The 19015-nt window shown below is 38.3% G+C and overlaps 1 protein-coding gene across 9 annotated transcripts in view; it reads left to right on the top strand.

Annotated features, from left to right (window-relative positions):
• The window catches only part of SGIP1 (SH3GL interacting endocytic adaptor 1), a 211326-nt gene that overhangs the window by 82261 nt on the left and 110050 nt on the right, over nucleotides 1-19015 (top strand). For all 9 annotated transcript variants that reach the window (XM_059924166.1, XM_059924162.1, XM_059924184.1 and 6 more), the window contains one exon: nucleotides 16057-16120. In XM_059924166.1, the coding sequence (XP_059780149.1) occupies nucleotides 16057-16120 (64 nt within the window). The remainder of the gene's footprint in view (nucleotides 1-16056; nucleotides 16121-19015) is intronic.

The following is a 19015-nucleotide window of genomic DNA, read 5'->3' on the forward strand; positions in this document are numbered from 1 at the left end:
TTATAACAAAGTGAATCAGTTATACATATACATATATTCCCATATCTCTTCCCTCTTGCATCTCCCTCCCTCCTGCCCTCCCTATCCCACCCCTCTAGGTGGTCACAAAGCACCGAGCTGATCTCCTGGTGCTATGCGGTTGCTTCCCACTAGCTATCTATTTTACGTTTGGTAGTGTATATATGTCCATGCCACTCTCTCACCCTGTCACATCTCACCCCTCCCCCTCCCCCTATCCTCAAGTCCATTCTCTAGTAGGTCTGTGTCTTTATTCCCGTCTTACCACTAGGTTCTTCATGACCTTTTTTTTTTCCCTTAGATTCCATATATATGTGCATTTAACCCATTTTTGATGGTGAGAAGTAACAGTTTTGTAACCACTTAAAACAACTAAAAAGTGCTTTTTATATTTATCATTGTTCAGAATACCACGTAATGCCCTATGCTATAATTCAACAAAGCTATCAGGCACTGTTGTTACAAGCCAGGCTGGTAGCCTGATGATAAAAGCCCTCTCATTTTCTGAAGAGTACGATGTGCCATTTCCTCTCTGGCAGCTGCCATTGCTACCTGTGCTTAACTTTGCCTCTTTGACCCATTCTAATTAGCTGCTGCCCTTCTGGTCTGGAAAAGAAGATTAGTAAGACTGTCGTCTCTGTCCTTAAAACAGGAGGGAATAGACAATGAGAAAAACTGAGGATCTCTTCCGTGCTGTATACACAAGTATTAGTACATCTTATTTGTGTACACACACTAGTATACCTTCTTTCACCTTTGTTTCACTTCTTCATTAACTCTGCTGGCTTTTTAGGATGTTGGCTGTATTTATGATACATGCGCTTGTATACGTGAAGATTAGCAAGTATTTAGTGGAGGTTCTTTTCTCAGTGATGGAAGAAGACTTAACTTGAAAGCTCCTGATTTGTTTGCTTATATACAGCAGGGATGGAGAAGGTCATTTTTGACACCTGAGCCTTGGCTTGGCTTAGAACCCTTTTCTCAATTCAATCAATGTTAACTTTGTTGACATTATTGCAGGGCACTGAATTAGCTTCACTGATGGGGCACAAGATGAATGAGAAGTGGGTCCTGTCCTCACGCTGCTTAAAATCCAAAAGAACAAAGACATTGTAAACTGACATGTGAGGCAAAATTTGATAATTTCTATTGTGGAGTCTTAAGTTTTGGAAGAACCCAAGAGAAAAAAATCAACTCTGAAGGAGACCCTCCTGCAGGTGTGGTGGGGTATTTATGAACCACCTGGAGCATAGGTGGGTTCCTGTGGTTATCTGCTAAAGAGAAGGTGGTCCAAAGAGACAGTCCTCAAAATAGAAGCTAATACATAGGCCACAGACGTGCACACTTGTTTAGGGAATGAGGCGAATTTTCATTCGGTTGCAGAGTGGAGTGTTTACAAGTAATAGTGAGAGATAAAACTACAGAACTATGATAGACCAGGCCTGAAATGCCAACCTAAGCAAGGAGATCTGTCTTCTAGTAACTTCAGAGCAGACTGAATTCTGCTGAAATCACTGAGGGGGCTCTAATTAAACCAAATGGTGGAGGTGAACCAAGTGTGTGCATGTATTTAGGTGGCTGTCAAAAAGAACTGTAGTCACTTGGGGTTTTCAGATGCATTTCAGAGGAGAAATATCTGGGGCAACCTGTCTAGGATGCTAGCAAACTTTTGAATTTCGCATAGATAGAATTACTCTTGTTAGCGTGACTGTTCCAGGAAGAGCAACATACATTTGCAGAAAGTACCACATAATTAGCTTAATTCAGACTCAGCATTTGGATCTTGGTGTTTCTACAAACCCCATTTCTAATGACTTTTTTCTGTTTTGTTTTGTTTTTATCATTATTAAAGTCACCTTTTACTTCCTTCTGCCTTTGTGGTTATAGACTCATGAAATGAAAAGTCTTTTTAGAGTACTTAACAGAAAATTTAATCAAAATGCTATGCCAAATTTCCACTTAAAATGGTATTAGTGTCACTGGGATTGTGACCCAGATTGTCGGGGGAATGCTATTCAGCCAAATAGGGGTTCATGACACGGTTCTAGACATTTAGAAAGTAATGAGATATATTTAGCATAGAAGTAGAAACAAAAACCATATTCAAACCTAAAACTACTTGGTATTCTAGAGCACTATGGGAGATAGTTTGTGTACTTTCTCTCCCTTTTTTATATATATGTATACATATAAAAAATACATTTTTTATTTCATATATTTATTTTATATAAATATAAAAATATATATATATATTTTTTAACTTTTTGGCTGCACTGCGCAGCATGTGGGATCTTAGTTCCCCCACCGGGGATCGAACCGGCGCCCCCTGCAGTGGAAGTGTGAAGTCTTAACCTCTGGACCACCAGGGAACGCCAGGCTATTTTTTATATTATTATATATTTATTTATACACACACATACCTATGCCCACTCATACATAATGAAGCAATATGGTAAAGTATATTGAACTAAAGTAAAGGGACAAAGGTTTGAATCCAGCCTTCTCTATAATTTTCTGTGTGGCTGGAGGCATGTTGCTTTAGTCTCCCGGCACTTCAGTTTTGCTTATCTATTAGTTAATCTGTACCCTGATATTCTGTGATTTAACTGCCTATGTTATTTCCCCTTTTTAATCTTTTAATGGAGGCTTATTAAAAGCTTCTTCAAAGAACAAGAATGTTTTGCTTAAATTGGGATTTTAGGGGGGAAAAAAGGCAACAAAAATCTCCAAAGTCTTCTTCAACCATTACCTTTACGGTGAAAAGATAATTCAGTAAACCATAGTATAGATTTTTTTTTATTCCTACAATTTTAAGAATTATTTTAAGAATTTTATATCCAGACTCAGTTTCTAGAAAATATTGATTGTGATAAGCCATTGATTCGCTAAACAATTTACATGCATGATTCATTTAGTTTTCATAGCAACCCTATGAGATAAGATCCATTTTATGGATGAGAATACTGAGGTTGAGAGAAGCATAAATTTATTGACAGTAACACAAGTAGCAAGTGGCAGAATCAATTAATTATGTGGGACTAGAGTTCTCAGCTGCAGAGAAGTGAAATGGGAGGTGAGGCTCATGTGTATAGGGATTGGAAGAGACAGCTAGCTGACTTCCAAAGAGCCAAGCTTGCTTTCCACAGCGCAGAGCTGTTGCTGGGGAGTGACTTCACAGCCAGGGACTTTGTTTTCCAGCATCTCTTACATCTTGGTGAGACCAGATGGTATATAAGCCCAAACCCTTCTGGTCAATGGTATATAAGCATAACTCTGTCCCTCCTGGCTGAGGTGGTAAAGTATCCCAGGTAACTTCCTCATGCTTTCTCTCCCTTCCACGACAATCTTAGAGGCCACGTCTTGAAGGTGACAGAGATGGAAGGAGCCTGTGTGAAAAGACTGGATGTGCATAAGAAGCTAACAGCACTCTCTGATGGATTGGCTGTGGAGAGGGAGGGAAAGGAGTCAAAGGTGCTTCTTAGATTTCTGGATGGAGCATCTTGAGGGGTGATGGTACTATTTTCCATGGAGAGGGAACCTCTGGCAAAGGAACTGGCTAAGGAGGAAGTTGCAGTTTAGATTATCCACGCCTCATGTAAACACTTGTCCTTATCTTAATAGATTGTTGAAAAGCAAATAAGCAAGATTTTATAGAATTTTAGAGTTAATGCTACCCAGAGGAAGAAATTGGAAAATATGCTCTTAGATGTTTTGCTAGGGAAAATGGATTTTCCTCCCCTTTTCATGCAAACAAGGGAAGAGAGAGACCTTACCATTTACACTGGATTGGATACTTTACCTTTACAGGATATATACTGTTACAATTTACTATTTTCAACCCTCAATTAAAATGATAATAATAATTATACAAATAGATAATGATATTACTTTTTTCTTAGGTAGCATTTTTTTTTACATCTCCAGATCCATTTTCTCATTTAATACCAACAATCAGCATGGGAAGCAGGTATTTCATAGTTCAGGAAGCTGAATTCTTGAGAGAGTAACTGATTTTTGACAACATCGCACAGTTGGTTAGTAGTAAAGCTAGAATCTGATTTGAGGGCTGACTGCAAATGTAACAAAACTCTGAGGAGTTTGAGTTCAGGAGTTACAGGAGTTTAATTAGTTTGAAGGCTCTTAATTAGTTTGAATCTCAATTAGGATTGTCAAAATTGGTATACTTACATACTGTCACAAATGGTAAACTTTTAAGTGGTAAGAAATGCTCAGATATCCAGCTGTTCTGATAAATATTTTAGTTAGAGAGAGTTTCTAAACAGAACCCAACTTGAATGCTGGTTTTCAAATAATTGGTACAACATAATATTTTTAACACTAAAACAATACTTAATGTGATTGTGTCTTTTGATGATCTAGAATAAACAAGTTACTTATTTAGCAATCACAGTGACCATTATACAAATTACTATTGGAGCTTTCTGGTACTAAGTAATTCACATTGCTGGTGGAAAAAAACAAGTATTTAGACGATGTCACTTTCCTGCTGCAATGCTTTCAATGACTGCCTGTTGCACTTTTTTTGTTTTTTGGCCACGCAGCGCGGCTTGTGGGATCATAGTTCCCGGAGCAGGGATTGAGCCCATGCTGTTGGCAGTGAAAGCGCAGAGTCCTAACCACTGGACTGCGAGGGAATTCCCTGCCTGTTGCGTTTTAAAATCTAAAGTCCTTAACTTGACCTTCAAGAACTTGCATGATCTGGCCCCTGACATATTTATCTCATGTCACTCTTCATCTTAAACACCATACAATTATGCATGCATGTCCCATCAATGAGTAGGAAAGGAGGAGCTAAAGTAGGTGACAACTACTTAATTGCAAGGGAGTGTTTTAGGGTTTTAGTAACTTATCTTTGATTTCACATAGTTCAAGGGTCATATTAGACACTGTACCTCTAGTCCAGAAGAGCCCCTGGCACATGATAGACGTCCAATACGTTCCTGTTCTATCAACCATCAAATGAGAAGATGAGATCTTCTTTTAGTGATCCCAAATACAGGAGCTTGCATGACTCTGGGCATTGAATAAAAGGCTAGAGTTATCTCCCTGCCCAATACTGAGAAATTGATGAAGAGAATACTGACCAGTAATGGGGAAAGTTGCCATCTGAGCTTCCTAGGTAAATATGAAGACCTAGAATCAGGGAATCATTTGTAGAGTAACAAACATGAATTTAAGTGACTGGAATATAACATTGGTAAATAAAGCAAGGGAACAATAATATGGCTGTTTAGTCTGCCAAGATGCTGAGGGCATGGCTTAATAAATCAACAAGCCTACCAAAGGTTAATTTTCCAAGAGGGTGGACTTGATATTTTCTACCTCCAATGAGAACAGACTAAAGGAGAGTAGATTTTCATTGCAACTTGGTAGATTTATATTATACAACAGGCATAATTTCATGACATTGAACTTTGTTACCTATTGAAATGTATAGCCAAAGGATAGATGGGTGAATGGGTGGGCAGGCAAATGTATAGAGGACAGGTGAATAGATAGATAGATGGATGATGATGATGATTATAAATCTGACAAACAGAATCAATCCACATGCATTCCAGAGGCCTCTCAAAATAACTTAGATGCAAATTCTGTATTTAGTTCCTTTAAACCCTTATTTTGTGTATGTTTCTCTGATAACTGATCTTCTTTTTAAAAAAACAACTCCATGTTTATATGTTTTTAACTTTTTAAACCATTTCCATTCCATTTCAGAAGTAGACTTCATGGATTCCCACTAAATAAAGTTGGCTAATAACCTGTGATGTATTGAGTCAGCCATGCCATGTAAATCGCCTTTCCTTTGTTCACCTCTCTGCCTCCATGTAGTAGGTTAGAATTAAACCAAAATGATTCTTTGTAGGACATGTTCCAGCTTTGTTTTATAAATTCACATTTGAAGAATTTAATTCACAGCGCTAAATACCACATGTAGTAACAATTTAGAAATTTTTCCAAAGGACTTGCTCCTTCCTCTCCAGATGAAATATAAAAAGACAAGAGCATACGAAAAGCATTTCTGTTGTTGTGCAGTTTGCTTTCTTTTGGATTTATTTTCTGTTGAAAATGGAGTGTTTGGAAAATGAGATTTGGTGAATTACAATTCAATTGAATTTTTCTGTTTATGCCTGAAAACCAGAGTCCTTCTGTGCAGGATCATTAACTTCAGTTCTGTTTATGTGTCAGTGTCAGGCTGGGGAGGGACTGGAGATGGAGGGGAGAGAAGAGAATCAATGAATGTGGGGAAAGAGAATGAGGGAGAGAAATAGAGAATAAGAGGAAAACCATTTTACAGAACAAGGTTCCCAAGAAACAGGTCAAATTAATTTCACTAGTGTTTGAAGTGTTAGTCTCCCTACCTGGTAGGAGCAGAAAACAAAGTCTATATACCACTAACCCAAGTAAAAGTAACACTGGCTTACTTTCAAATCATGCTGGAATGACCAGCTGATTAAAGTTTGGAATAGATTTGCACACAATAAGGGCTTCATCAGTGATGTATTTTCCTGCTTCAGGAGATTGTTGTATTTCTTACTGTGAGTTTTTAAATCCCCACTTATCTTTTATGATAGATGTTAGTAAATTACATTTCTTGATCTTGGTTTTGTTTTTATAGCTGTAACCAGGAGAAGCTTGAGATTTTGAAAATTTGATTATTTTCAAATTTTGATGTTGTATTTTTATTTCTAAAGGAATAGAGCTATGAAGATGCTATAAGTGCTGAAATCAGGCATTTAGTTACTTTTATGTAATCTGTTAGAATAGCTGATTTCTAGTTGCTTTGTAACTATCAAAACTGCAAGCAAAGCAAGAAAAATATGCATAAAGTGATGTGCAATATATTTTGTGTATGATACAAAGCTTTTACACCCATTTAAACTTTACAAAAACCTTTTATGATAGATAGCTGAAAAAACTGAGAGTCGGAGAAGTTATGTAACTTACCCCAGGAGGTAGTGAAGATGGGATTTGAACAAAAGTTTTTCAGAGCTCAAAGCTCCTACGTTTTTTTTACAACTGCATGTTTCCCATGGATCTTGCTACTGTATTCAAAGCTTAATAGAAGTTGTTCACCTGCTTAAAATTCTTCCCATTCCCACTCAACTCCTTCATTGCACTGATATTGGCATAGCAAATACTAAGTTCGTTCGTGGCAAACCTGTTCCATGACCATTTTCTTTTCAACATTTCTTCCATGTCTCCAAAAGGTCAAATATTTCTTTAAAAGTTGTTACTATTTTTAGCCCTTGAAGTCTTAATTGTCTTACAGCCATCTCCATTTCAGCGCACTAACCTCAACTCCCGTATATCAGATCTGAACTTCAAGGTGCCATCCACATCAGCTTCTTTTGCAATCCAGCGCTAATGGAGTGCGTCATTAAGATGCATATTTCCCCCAATAGGCTCAGCTCAGAATAAAGGGGTACCATATTGTAAAGAGGCTCTGTGCTCACTAAGTACAAAGATCACCTGGATTTCCTTTGAGTCACATAAAAACGAAAGTAAAGCATTCAGACCACATGCATACCAATTTTGAACAATCTGGAAATGTGTAGAGCAACCAACAGACTTTTGTTAAGTGACTACCCTGTGCCAGGTACTGCTCGACACTGAACTTGACTTTTCATATTCCCTGGTACTCGCCTCTATTAAGCATCCCCATATCTTAGGCAATAGTCTAGGCACTGGAAATCATAAATATCAAAAAAAATCATGGGAGAGACTGGCCTTCATCTTAACTGGTCTTACATTTTTCTGTAAGACCTTCTTAGGACAAAGAATCTGACTTGGATTATAGTACCTATATTTAAAACTTAGGGGAAGAGCTAATACACAAAGCATTTTAATCTTTCCTGACAGAAATACAGTGACCATTATAATTAATAGACATTGCCAGTGAGAGTTGCTGTCAATATGTGGCATTACGCCCAGGGCAATTACATTTGCCTGTTTTTTATTATTGAGACCAAATGCTTGGCCTGGGTTCCTGCAGAAAATAAGTAATTCCATTACATGTGATTCACCTTTGAGTAACCCTCCAAGCTGACGAAGACTCAAGCTTGAAAATTTACATTTATTACAGAAATAATCCATTTAGCATATATTTATTGGGTCTCCTTATGTTCACTGGGCAGCACAGAAAGATTTAAACATGCAAAACACAGTCTTTGTGTTTAACAAATGTACTGCCTAATTTCCCTAAAAATGTTTCTCAATTGAAAAAAAAAATCAAGGTTTTGGTTTTTTTGGTTTTTGTTTTTTTTGATAAGAAGGCAAGACGAATTGTCAACTAACAGAAAGATATTCCAAAGACAGGAAGCGCATAGACTCTGGAGTTAGGCAGAGGGGACTTTGAAATGTGGTCTGTCCCAACTGCTGGGAACTAAACTCCGAGGGAGCCCTTGGAACACGCTGCCTGATAAGAGTGGCATCGTATATCTGAAACCTTCAGCCATACCAGATAGTTTAGGCTAACGGTGTGATTTGTGATGAGCATCTGCCTTTGTATGCCTGAAGCTTTGGGTTTATCAGTTGACATCTAGGGGACTGTAGACTGAAAACCTCAGGTCAGTCATGCAGGTGTTCCATGCCTATGTGAGCTGACCCCCAGTAAAAACCCTGAACTTAGGTGAGCTTTCCTGGTTGGCAACACTTCACATGTGTTGTCATACATTGCTACGGGGAGAATTAAGCACTACCCATGCAAAAGTAGGAGAGAACAACTGGAAGCTTGCACTTGGTTTCTCCTGAAATCTGCTCTAAGCATCCTTTTTCCTTTGCTGATTTTAATTTGTAATAAGCCTTTCTGTAATAAACTATAACCATGAACATAAAAAAGAAGAAATGTGGTCCGTCAGTTACCACCTGTGTGACCTGACACCAGTCACTCCTCATGCCCCATGGTATGTAATCAGTACAATAATAATAGCTCCCGCTTTATAAGGTCGTGTTGAGCTAAGATAACGAAGTTCCTGATGAATTTCCTGAAACTTCTTAAGTACTTAACAAATTACATCTATTGGTTTTTATTCATGATGTGTGTTTTGGGCTAAATTTAGCTTTTCAATGTGCCACTGTATACATTCTTCACCTAAAAGTGTGGTGAGGTCACCCCACACCCCTCCCCCTGAGTCTCTGTTCCCTGCCCTAATGCACGTGCTGTCAGATAGGTCCACCCCATGCAGCTTAGGGCTCCTTCTCGTTCCCTGATACCTCCATATATACAAATAAATATTCAAAAACTAAACATCAATGGAATGTAGATTGCAAACATCCAGAAAAGTCATTTGGTTTTTCTTTTAATTATTATACAAACATTCAGTGGCTTTTTAAAGAGGTGTTAGACAAACATGGATGGTGTGTCCACCGTGTACTAGGCATGGCCCTGGGTACCGAGAGAAGCATCGGGACTACCCGATAAGTCGCTTGGCTTGGAGGCATACAGACCTGGCTCAAAATCTTAGTCTTATCTAACTTGTTTGTTTGGTGATCTTGGAAAAGGAACTTAATCAGTGTGAGTTTATTTCTTAATCCATAAAGTAGGGGTTAGTAATACCGGCTGGGCTTGTTGAAAGGGTTAGTTTGTGAAGACGCTTAGCATAGTGCGTGACACGTATGAGGGACTCTGAACCAGCGCTGCCTTCCCCCCACTCCTAGGGATTACAGAGAGAAAAACTGAGGCTATTCCTCCAAACCTCATGTCCTGGGAGGACATGAACCTTATATTGAAAGTAACACAGTGCTTCTCAGATTCTCTATACGTTTTGCTGCAAATGACAGTCAGTAAGAGGTCCAATTAAGATTTGATTCCAGATCTTTGGATTCCAAAGAAAGCAGTCATTCTGCTCCCTTCCACCATGTCTCCTGCTCTGTATCTGGGAGGTGCATCTTCATGCTTCTGGAGGAGATACATGAGAAGATGGTTTGCATTCCTCTATGAACTGTGTCTTACATACTGACCCTAAACAGCTGTCACTGCCACCCTCTCCTCCTTCCGGTGCTCCTCTTTCTTCCAAAGCTCTAGGTCACTCTTAAAGCCAGCTCTGTGCCCAGGCCATGACTGGTCCAAGCTCTGCTCAAAAGCACTGTTTGTAGAGGAGTGGGAAGCAGAAGGATCAAGTACACCCCAGGAACATTATCTCCAAAAGTGATGCCTTTTCATCAATTTTAAATGCAAAATGCTTATATGGGGGTTTTAACACCATAATAAAGAGCTGTTAGTGAAAGCAGTGTGTAAGCAAGACTGTGACATGAGTGAGGAAGGTAATAAAATATAGTGCCACATCTCTTCCCATCCCAGTCCCTTTAAGTTATCTTGGAGATAAACCAGTTTGCTGCCAACATGCTGATAGGATGGTGACCAGTCTACCTTTGACCTCTTCTTGTTGTCTTACCAGCTAGCAGTGGAATGGTAGGAATTCAGGACAAGGAGAGAAAAGAGGAGGTATTGGCAGGACTCTCCACTTTCACTCCTATGTGGCAGGAGAGCGTCTTGTGAAGGCCAGCAGAATCTTCTGTGAGTTTGGTCCTCAGCTCCCGCCTACAGGATGCTCACACCTTGATTTCTCCTGTTTTGGACTCAACTCCAGGACTGTTATCTCAATCTGTCCATCTATAGAACTAGTCTTCATTTTTAGGGAAAAATATTTCAATTGCAATTTTAAGAAATAGAAGATGTGAAACCAACCAAGCAAAAACGCTGTATTTCTTTTGAGTATCAGATTTTGATGTTTTACCTAAAATTAGTATATAGTATAGAGGCTAAATTTTCTTTTTTGGAAGATCCCTCTGACAAATTCTGTTTTCATTGTAACATTTAAAGGCTCAAATTTAGAATTTAGTGTTTGTTCAGTGAATCTCTATAGAACAGTTACACTTGGGAGAAAAGAAAATTGATAAAGGTAGTGTTTTGCTGTATTATTTCTTCCTCACCTGCAGAGTTGTATACTCAAAGTCAGGAAGTTCTAAGGTATCTTTATTTTTTAATTAGTTAGGAGACATTTCAGCGGAAAACATTGTGAACACAGTAATTTGTGTTTTAAATTTAAAAGACTTTAAAAAAAAAGGTTTATTTTTTTTTAAGACTTTCAAACTTTTTGGAGCTATCATAAGAAATATATTTTACATGGTCACCCAGTTTGCAGACACTCACCACCCACACAGCTGAGGCCAAGAATTTCATTATACAGTCTTCATCCTTTCTACAGGCAATGCACACTTAGTTTTTCTCTTCTACTTCATTTTCTAATGGAGGTTTCACCCTATCAAACTGATTTCATAAGCTTCCAATGGCCTGACTTGCAGTCGGAAAAGAAGATGAGAAATAATGCCTCTATTTTAATACAATTGAGTAAATCATTTTAAGGAATGTTCTATTCATGAAACACTATGGGGCAGTGAAAATAAAGACAGACATCTACATAGTAGAGTGGCTGACTTCACAGAGTTTACCATCTAGTAGAGATTAACATAACATTGTGATCTGACGAGAAAAGCTGAAAGGAACATTACATAAAAATGTGTTCATGACAAGCTTTTTGTAAACAGCTGTTATGTGAGAGAGAAAAGCTGGAGGTTTTGTTGTAGTTGTAAATTCTTGCGGACATATCACTTTCTCGATGGTGAAGGTCATCACGAACACAGATTTGTGACTACATAGCTCCCAGTTTCTTAACTAAATATTTGACAACTTTAGCAAAAAAATAAATAAAAAGGAAAAAAAAAGATTCCAAACTTTTAAGCCAATCTGCCTCGTCTCTTTCTTTTCTTTTTCACTCCCTCCTATCTTTCTTCCCTCTGGTCACAGAATAATCTGGCTTGAGCTATTCTGTTTCTTTTTTATCGTAATAAAATACACATGACAAAATTTACCATTTTGGCCATGTTTAAGTGTATTCAGTACATTCTCAGTGTTGTGCAACCATCACCACTATCCATCCAGTTCCAGAACTTTTATATCATCCCAAAAGGAAACTCTGTACCAATTAAGCAGTCATTCCTCATTTCCCCTCTACCCCACCCCTGGCAACCTCTACTCTGCTTTCTGTATCAGTGAATTTGCCTACTCCAGATATTTCACATAAACGGACTCACGCAATAGGTGGTTCTTTGTATCTGGCTTCTTTCATTTAGCATAATGTTTTCAAGGTTCATGCATGTTGTAGCATGTGTCAGTATCACATTCCTTTTAATGGCTGCATAATATGCCATTGTATGGGTACATCACATTTTGTTTATCCATTCATTAGTTCATGGAGAACTACTTCATTTTAAGGGGGATTTTATTCAGAAAATAATTGTAAACTAATAGATTGGACATACCTTTAGAGGTTTGATTACATATATGTGTGTGTATATATATATATATATATATATATATATATATATATATATATATATATATTATAGGCATCTAAAGGCTTTCAAAGAAATCTGATGTCTATTTGTAGAAGTTTGAGCATGAGAAGAAGTGCTGTATATCCAGAAGCTCATGAGATAGTACTGGATCTGACCTATGGATTTAGGGTTCATCTGCATACAGATGGAAAATGAAACCATGTGAGTGAATGAAATTGCCCCAGGGAGAGAGTGTAAAGGAACTTAGGACAGAGTCCAGCAGTACTTTGGGGATCCATGGAGGGAGAAGGAGCCTCCAATTTCCTCCCTAGAGATGATGATAAATAAAACCTAACTCAGGTGAATCCTCAGGCTCATCATTTGCAAAGAAAACACCTCCTACTTTTTCACAAGGTTTGTAAGAAAATTAAATGAGTCAACATACGCAAAGCAGCTGGTACCTGGCCCATAGGTAGGACCTCGGTAATGATAGCTACAAATATTACTATATATATTTGTGCTGTCACTATTGTCAGTTTCTGCATGTTTCTTTATTTCACTATCTTGTAACATCATATCCAGGACTACCTATTTTGAAATAAGCTTTCCTACCCTCTTAAAACTCAGTCTATTTTTAATTTTGTTGTTGTTGTTGTTGTTCCCAGACTTTGCTAGCTTCTCCCATAGTACCGATGGAAGCTAAAAGAATCTAAATTAGGTGGAGAGACGCTAAGAGGCACAGGCCAGACTTCTGACCCAGTTCTGCATGCACGCGGGAGGATGTTCTCAATTCCATAGCTTGGAAGAAAACTATTCTAGCCCCAGACCATCAGGACCTTAAAATTCTTTCTCTTTAGATCTCTTTGCTTTGATATTGGCAAGGGAAAAGTTATTCACCTCATTTCTCAAAGGCACTTGATTTTTTTTCCCTCCCATTTTTGGTAAAGAGTAGTTGACAAAAATTCATGACCCAGCCTAAAAACAATTGCACTATTCTGGAGTCAGAAGTGAAAAATCATTGGATATACTGTTTTTTAAGCTTATCATGTTACCAGACATAGTGTCTTAAACTTGTTACTCCTGTAAGATTTTTGACTGTCCTTGCTGTCTTCTGAAGAATTTCTTTGAATATTTTTAAATAAACTCTCAAAAGACTTGACCACACCTCTCCATTCACTTTTAACATGGTTGGTATGACTGTTTCTTCCTGGGTCTTCTCAAAAAGCTGTTAAGATATGAATAACTTTTATATTTCATAACTTTGTTTTAGTCTTTCAGAGTTTTCTTTATACTTTTCTAAACTTCTCACATCTTTCCACCTTTTAAGGGGGAAAAGTTTTCAGTGTTTTTTCTTTTTCAATAATTTGATTAGTTTTGTTTTTCTGGAATGTCACATCTCTAGTGTATTCCTATTTATATTCCATATATGGGAATGTATTCTACATATGGGAAATATGACTTTCAGTGAAACTAAAACTACACAATGGCATTGCATTTTGTGAACATATGCAAATTCTTTCATTCCTTATTACTGGCTGATTTGTTGTACACTGAGAGATGGAAATACAAAAAGAATGTAACTCGTACTCATCTACACAATTAGAAATGATTCTGGGAATGGACTCTGTCTCCTGAAGCTTGATCCAGGGCACTTTTCACTGGAAAATGGACAGCTCGTGATGTTCATGACCTAGTTCATGTTGGCTATTATCCAAGTTTGGTGGTCAAAAACAGGACAGAGTCTATGGAAAATTACTATTGCCTGCTCTGTTACTAATTTAATACAAGAATTACTGGAATTTGTCTGTATTTTCTCATCTGTTTGGTAGGGCATGCTATCTCTTGTCTCATGGTCAAGTTACAGAAAATAGAGTAATTTGAAAACATAAGATAATAATAGCATTTGGTTTATAATTCTATAAAAACCAGTAGTGACTGGTGAATATAGCATTCATTGTGACTCCAAAGCTGAATTAGAAGCATGGAGAAGCCAATTAAGAGACTTGAAGCCCAAGAAAAATTATAGGAGGAAAATGATGATTTTTAACTACAATATTTTGTCCCTATAAGGAGATAAGGCAATTAGAGGTGAGAAGAAAGAAGTTTTTCACAATCAAAATTAAAAATGAATGGAGAGAAGGTGTTCCTAAATATTATGGGTGGGTAGTTTTAAATGTCAATAAGTTTTCTATAAACTCCTCATGTGGAGGATAATGGAGAATAGCTTAATGTGGGAGGAGATTTTTTTTTAAACAAACATTGACATTTTAAAGACCTAAACATCTTAAATGGAATGACTATTCAAATGCAAAATTAGACAAACAGAGGCATCTTGGAGATTATATTTGAGTAGTATCCTAAGAGCCAGATAATGAATGACTCAGATCATCTGAGTGGTCTGGGCTGACTCACATGTCTTAAAAAAAGATGTCATCAAATCTCTGATTTTGTCAGTGTTTTTCCCCTTGATCACCCGGTAATGCCAAACAAATCCTGAACGTCAGTGACTTTTCCAGCTCTAATTTGTCAGGATGAAGTTCCAAACCACCAGTAACAAGTCTAAGATTCTGAATATATAGGCATTGGTATATTTGAATAATACTCACTAACATGAGAAACACAAGCCACATATGTAATTACAGGACATGTGGGAGATGGGAATCCCCGACAGAGCCTTGTCAGGAGAAGAATAGAAGATACAAGACTAGGCTTGGTTTGTCCAGGATGGAAGAAAAGGAGCCTTCTTACCCCAATACCACCTGAATGATGCTTCCTGGAAGACATCTTAAATCAACAAATATTATCTGGTTCCTCTACTTGGCGTAGAGGACATACCGAGGGTATCCTTGGCCTCTGTCCTAGAAAGGCTTACAGTCTATGAGGGAAACTGACATAGGAACTAATAAGTGGAATGCTTTGATATATTGTAATACATATAACAGCAACATTTGGGGGAGCACAGGATAGTCAGTTTCTGACGGCACTAAGATTGAGAGGCCCTTACAGAGGAGGGGGCATTTGACTGGGCCTTGAAGGCACATATGGAAGTTGTAAATATCAACAAAACAGGAAAAGCATTTCAGCCAGTGGCAAGGACCACATAAGGAGAAAAGAGATACAGGAGTACAGATATTGGGGATGTTGAGAGAATCCAGTATAGCCACCGAACTGAGGAAGTGGAAAAAGATGAACTGGGAATATGGGATACAAAGATGTGTCAGGCCAATGTGGCTTTCTCGTATGGTTTACATAATCTCTGTCTTGGAACTATCCCAGTCTCAAGAATCTGTCTAACCTGGAAATTACTGTTCTTCTAAGTCTGTGATGGGGTTTCTTGGCACAGCGCCAATTTGGGCGATGACTAACAATAGTCTAAGAAAAGCTTGCCAGCTTTTCTGTACCTTGTCCTGATCTCCTTTCCATTTTTTTTAATATTCTTACATTGCTCATAGTGCTAAGAACGTACAGTGCCATGTCCTTGATAAACATCTGTTGAAAAACAATAATGCATCCTATGCACATGCACACACACACATGCATACACATGAAGAAACTTTCATTGCTCTTTGAACATTCAAATTTAACTAATATATTGCAACTTTAAAAATATGTTCACTTGAATGTTGCTAGGAACATTCAAATAGAAAATAGATTTTTTGACCTTTTGTTGTTTTCCCACAGGATTGAAAAAACGTACAAGGAAGGCCTTTGGAATACGGAAGAAAGAAAAGGACACTGATTCTACGTATGTACTTAAGGAGAGCCCCACTGCTCAGCATCCGCTGGCTGTGACCGTGTGGAAACGCAGATCTGGTGTGGTCTGCTGTAGAGCAGAATAATGAACCTATTAAACCCCTTATTTGGCAAGAATCCCTGAAAGAAAGTTAGAAAATGCAAAAATCAATAGTTGTTTAGGCACAGGTGAAAAGAAAAAAGGTTATGTTGATCTCGTACCTTTAGCTTTTCATTCTGTACATTTTTGTTGTGCATAAATTTTATCACAAGGTGCGGAGAATTGCCCTGTGGCCTTGTCCTCTGTGAATTTATAATTCATGGAATAGAATATCTATCACGCAAATTGAAGTATCTTTCATATAACTAAAAGAGCTAACATTTGATACGGCAACCGTGGTAACACGTACTTAGTAAACGCTCAGTGAATGGCAGCAGCCACTACTCCTATTATCACGAATACAAATTAATACGTGGTAAGTTCCTTAGGAGCGATTAGAAATGGAATTTCCGGGGAATTGGAGGGTGGGAAAGCTCATATTTGAATAGATGATCAGTGAAGCTTCAAAGAGGGAGGAGCCTTGATTTTGGCCTCAAGAAGATGAGGACATGCGTTTCATGCAAAGGGAACAACAGCCAAAGCAGAGTTGTGGAAAAGCCAAGTAGGTATTCAGGACAAGCTAAACAGAGCAGTCTGTCTACTTGTCGGCTGCACGTAAATGTAATAGTGGGAGGCAAGGCTGGAAAGGAGATCAGGGCCAGATAGGAAGGGCTTTAAGTACCAGCCAGGCTGAGGTGTCTGGGCTTCCTTCCTTAGGCAGTGGGCGACCTTGAAGCCTTGAAGGCTTTTAAACCAGAGACTGTAAAGGATTGGGGGGTAAAAAGCTATTTTTTGTCCAGATATCTAATGTTAAGTCCCCTGTTCTTACCTTTTCTTTGTGTTTTTTCTTTTGGTAAATAATTATTTCATGGAAGCTGCATTTATTCTAGTCTTGCCAATTTTTCTAAATGATTAAATTAGAAAAAATTTTTCTCAGCATTATATAATTTTCATTATTTCTTAAGAAATTGCCAACTTTGAAACATTAACCAGAATAGGAGATGGTTCGTTCACCAGAGTCGGAAGACCTGGGCTCTGGTTCCAGCATTGCCAATAGCTCCACGGACTTAGAATACACTTTCCTCTAATGGGCCTCAGTTTGCACCAGATGGAATCGAATTTCCATAAAAGACCAGACACTGTAGCAGTCCGTCTGTCAACAGAATCTTTTGCCACCTGCAATGTGCCGTGCGTTGTGGGGGACACTATTAGACACATCTCAGGAGAACATCATTAGCAGAAAACAAATCCATTTTCTTTGAGACGGTTTCTGTAACTGACTACACATAATCTCTGGTGTGTGAAGAAAATTAAAAAGGAAAAAAGCTCCCTCAAAAGGAAAAAGAGGTCAAACAACCTCCCCAGGGCAGGCTGAGCTCATTTGCGGTGGCCAAAGTACCACTCTTCCATCACCACTTCTAAAAACATGAAAATGAGGAAGATACTCTTCATGGCTTTGTGTAGATGCCCAATATCTCTCTGAAGTACTCTAACAAGACATTTGCTTGTAAAATCCCAAGCATCTGTCCTTTACTTCTTATCATCTGAGTGCCCCAGTTTACTTAGGTGATAGCAAATTAGCTATAAACTGTTTCTGCCAGCAGTGATGGTCAAAGGACAAGACATTTAGTGTAAGCCTTTGCTTTTCATGAGCCCCTGCTCTCTAATTGGGTCATATATCGTTCTTGCAGAAGGCTGGAGAAATGTTCTGGCAATGTGCTATCCCTTCAGATTTAGGTAATGCTTATGTTAGTCTGCGATCACTGAAACATTATTGATACAAACTGTTTTCAGGGCTGTTGCAACTCCGTGAGGGTTGCCAAGTAACCTGCTATGGTAGCTGCCAGTTCCAACTTCAGCTGATTGAGTGTCCTTAGACAGAGTGGAGTTAGAACCAGAGCTTCCTGATTTGATCATCGTTACAATGGCTGATAGAAAGAGGAAAGGAGAGAGCCTGTGCTAAGTGGCAGGTCCTGTGCAGGGTATTTTATGTACTGATATCCTTTTTAATCCTCATAGTAATTCAGTAAGGTTAGAAATAATATCTCAATTTTGGAGATGAGAAATCAGTGCCAAAAGGAATTAAGTAACTTGCTGAAGGCTACCCAGAAAAATAAGACATGGAGCCAGTATTCTAGTCCAGAGTCAAGTGCCTATTCTTTGATTACCCAGAAAAAAAAAAGAATAGATGGGCAAAATTATATTCAAGACCAATAGGAGGGTAAAAGAGAAAAGGCAGCAGTGGCAAGAGGTGACTGTCACTTTTTAAAATAGAGGCAAAGGGTCCCTGGTAGATGATCAGTTTTAAAACAGAATCAGTAAATATAATGGGTCTGCTGTTAAAAAGAAAAAAAAATTATGTAAAAATGTATAAAACTTAATAAGAGGGGGTTAGGAAATAAACCGAGGATACATACCCCATTGTCTGAGGCTGCTAAAATCTCTCTCTCTACTCCCCATCCTAGGTCAGCTTATATAATAACTTTATTCTAGATAACATTTAATGAGTATTTACTATGTTCTAGGTACTATTCCGGGCTCTTCATTTATATTAACTTATTGAATCCTTTAACAGCCCTATGAGCTATATGCTGTTATCACGGCTGTTACATAGATGAGGAAACTGAGACACAAAGGAGTGAAGTACTGGTCCAAGGTTATGCAACTAGGAAATCTAAGTTGATTGAACCTGGGCAGTCGGGCACTATAGCTGGTGCTCTATACCACCGTGCTTACTGCTGTCATACGGGGAAGCAGCAGCCCCATTTCCATCAGTGGATAAGACAAAGGATCAGAATAGACACCAAC

Source organism: Balaenoptera ricei, chromosome 1 (assembly GCF_028023285.1).
Source record: "Balaenoptera ricei isolate mBalRic1 chromosome 1, mBalRic1.hap2, whole genome shotgun sequence".
Classification (NCBI taxonomy): domain Eukaryota; kingdom Metazoa; phylum Chordata; class Mammalia; order Artiodactyla; family Balaenopteridae; genus Balaenoptera; species Balaenoptera ricei.